This window comes from Micromesistius poutassou (assembly GCF_964030765.1).
Source record: "Micromesistius poutassou genome assembly, chromosome: 23".
Classification (NCBI taxonomy): Eukaryota; Metazoa; Chordata; class Actinopteri; order Gadiformes; family Gadidae; genus Micromesistius; species Micromesistius poutassou.
The window spans coordinates 5,243,697-5,246,512 of NC_140293.1; the positions used below are offsets into that span (position 1 = coordinate 5,243,697).

General features: G+C 44.0%; 1 protein-coding gene across 1 annotated transcript; it reads left to right on the forward strand.

Annotated features, from left to right (window-relative positions):
- Nucleotides 1–902: 902 nt before the first annotated feature.
- Nucleotides 903–1,904, forward strand: LOC311368818 (homeobox protein HMX3-like; the record flags this gene model as incomplete). The annotated part of the gene is made up of 2 exons (XM_084487587.1): nucleotides 903–1,119; nucleotides 1,339–1,904. 2 exons carry the CDS (start codon nucleotides 903–905, stop codon nucleotides 1,902–1,904), a joined length of 783 nt encoding a protein of 260 aa, XP_084343713.1.
- Nucleotides 1,905–2,816: the final 912 nt, after the last annotated feature.

The following is a 2,816-nucleotide window of genomic DNA, read 5'->3' on the forward strand; positions in this document are numbered from 1 at the left end:
TGGACGTCCGCACTTGATAATAATATCTACACACGATCAGTTATATAGTGTTTTGTATTGTTTTAGGAGAATTGTGTTTTATTTCTAGCCGATATTTTTAGACTGAGCATCACACGTTTCATATGCAATTTGATACACGCGCCAGGGTGTCACGATAACCTGTCATTAAAATGTCTTCTCTAATCACTGTCTAATCTATACTTTCTGGAAAAGGCAATACCGGTATATGCAGACACTCGTGTTTAGCGAATATCCGAATGAATGTAATAAACGCATGCTCCAGTTGATTAGATTACAGTAAAGGCAAACAAATTATAAAATGCGCAACTATATGGTCTTAGGCTTCTCATTATAAAACAAATATGAAAAACAGATCCAGGAGGCTGATGTGTATCGTTTTGCTTGCACACGAGACGCGAAAAAAGTTTCATACATGAAACACACACACGCGATATCCAAGGTCTGTGAATTAGAGTTGGATTGCTGAACATAAACCCCCAATTCCGCAATAGACAGAAACAATATCCATTTGTGTGTGTGTGTGTGTGTGTGTGTGTGTGTGTGTGTGTGTGTGTGTGTGTGTGTGTGTGTGTGTGTGTGTGTGTGTGTGTGTGTGTGTGTGTTGATGTCCACGCATCCAAACAGCAGTCGCGCGCACGTGGTTTCCGCCCCTCCGGAGGGGCGGAAACCACGTGCGCGCGGCTGCTGTGTTTACGCGTGGACATCACCAATCAAAAGCGGCTAAACCCTCGGTTCTTCCGGCTGGCTGAGTAACGGTGCGGGGCCCGGCTCTGCGTGGCTCTAGTTGGAACCGAGGAGCATTGCTGCTCGGAGCGCACGGAGCGGTGGTCGTGGATGTATACGTTTGTTATCGCGATACGTGCCATACGTGCCCCGGGAAGATGAACAAGGAGGACTACCCATGTCGGACTGCTTCGTTCTCGTTCACTATTGACAATATTTTAAACCTCAAACAAAACAACAACAACTTTGAGGCGCCCGACGCGAAGGAAGAGACGTATGGCGTTTGTAAAAGCGACTTTCCACCTCGCTACGAGGAGGTCGACCTGTATGACATCCGGAGGCCCCACGAAGCGGACACCTTGTCGTACGAGCGGGGTGAGTGAATAAACTTCCACTTTTTTACCGATTTAAAATATGCCAAAGCATGTATTAACCACCCGGTGTCACCTCCGTCCAGTGTGGCAGCTTCTGTTTTGCGCTTTTACCCATGACGAGATCAAGAGTTTAGCAACAAAAGACACTCTTAAGTGTACCATTCCTGCACTAAATAAGTATGTTTTAAGTATTTCAAATGTGTAATGTGTCGTTTCACAGCGCGGACAACCCGATTGCATCGCGACGCGTCCGATGCGCTCGAGGTCTGCAGGGAGACCGGACGGGCGCTCGAGAGCCGCTCCCGGTCCGAGAGCGCACACAGCTCCTCCGACGACGGCGCGTCGGAGCCACAGAAGGCCGGCACGGACGCGAAGGCGTCGGTGAAGAAGAAAACGCGCACCATCTTCTCCAAAAGACAGGTGTTTCAGCTGGAGGCCACCTTCAACATGAAGCGCTATCTGAGCAGCGCAGAGCGGGCCTGTCTCGCCAATTCTCTACAGTTGACCGAAACCCAGGTGAAAATCTGGTTCCAGAACCGTCGAAATAAGCTGAAGAGACAGATATCTACAGATCTTGAAGGACCCGGTGGCGCAGTGGACCACCATCATTCGGACGCTGCGACAAATGTACAATTACCGACTTTTTATAAAGATAGCAACTTACTGGGAGGATGTTTGGTGCCCATGCATTTCCCCATGATGTATGGAACCACAACGAACACTGCGCCTTACATTTACTTTTCCAATGCGGGTAAGTATTTCAGCCTCTTTGACACCAACGGGTGACCCCGGGCCCCGGGTATGGATGTACTGAAGGACTTCAGCGGACGGTGGCAGCCTTACTTGAACCCCGATTGACATTTCAAAACTGGACCTTTTGGAGACGTTGTAGGAATAGTTTTATATAGAGGCTCTCTCATACACAGCTTTTCTATCAGTTATCAAACATCTCTCAAGATATGCATGTGCCACTTTCCCGACCAAAGTTGTTATTAATTATCATTATTATGATTATTATATTATGATTATTCTTATACCATGATTACGAACTCATATTCAATTTACCATGACCAATATATGCATGCATCAAAGAAGTCCATATCGGAAATTCAATCAATCGTTTTACTTTATGCAGTAATGCCATTTAAATGAATGTATCTTCATTATGTCAAAGGATTACTGTATGTAGCTATCGTTTCACACATATCAACTTTATTACCCTGTTGAATGGATTCGTTTATGGTTTATTTTTTGCGTAGATGAATCTGCAATGAGAAACTTTTATTGTCATTGTCCTCCTTTGATATTCATACGGCCTTATATACAAACCCCGTAATATTGTTTTTTTACTTGACATTTCATACGACAGATTCTAAAGCTGTTCAATCGCAGTTATATTGTAAAAATAACGAATAAATGCAATAAAAGCAGTACACACTTGCAAGTTTGAATTGAAGAGAATTGGCTGCCCAAAACAAAGAATTGAACGTATAGTCAGAATAAAGCCTAAAGCCTAACACCTGTACACTGTATAAAAGGTGTTTGTAGGAAGCAAAACAGTAGTCTTATAACACATTAATAGCATATTTGGTTTTCAAGGTCATTTTAGGGCAAATGTTTTTGGCTAATGTTTCTTTCCCCGTTTTGTTGTTTATGCTACCCGTAGAAACTTAATATTGATGATGTCCCACAAATGAT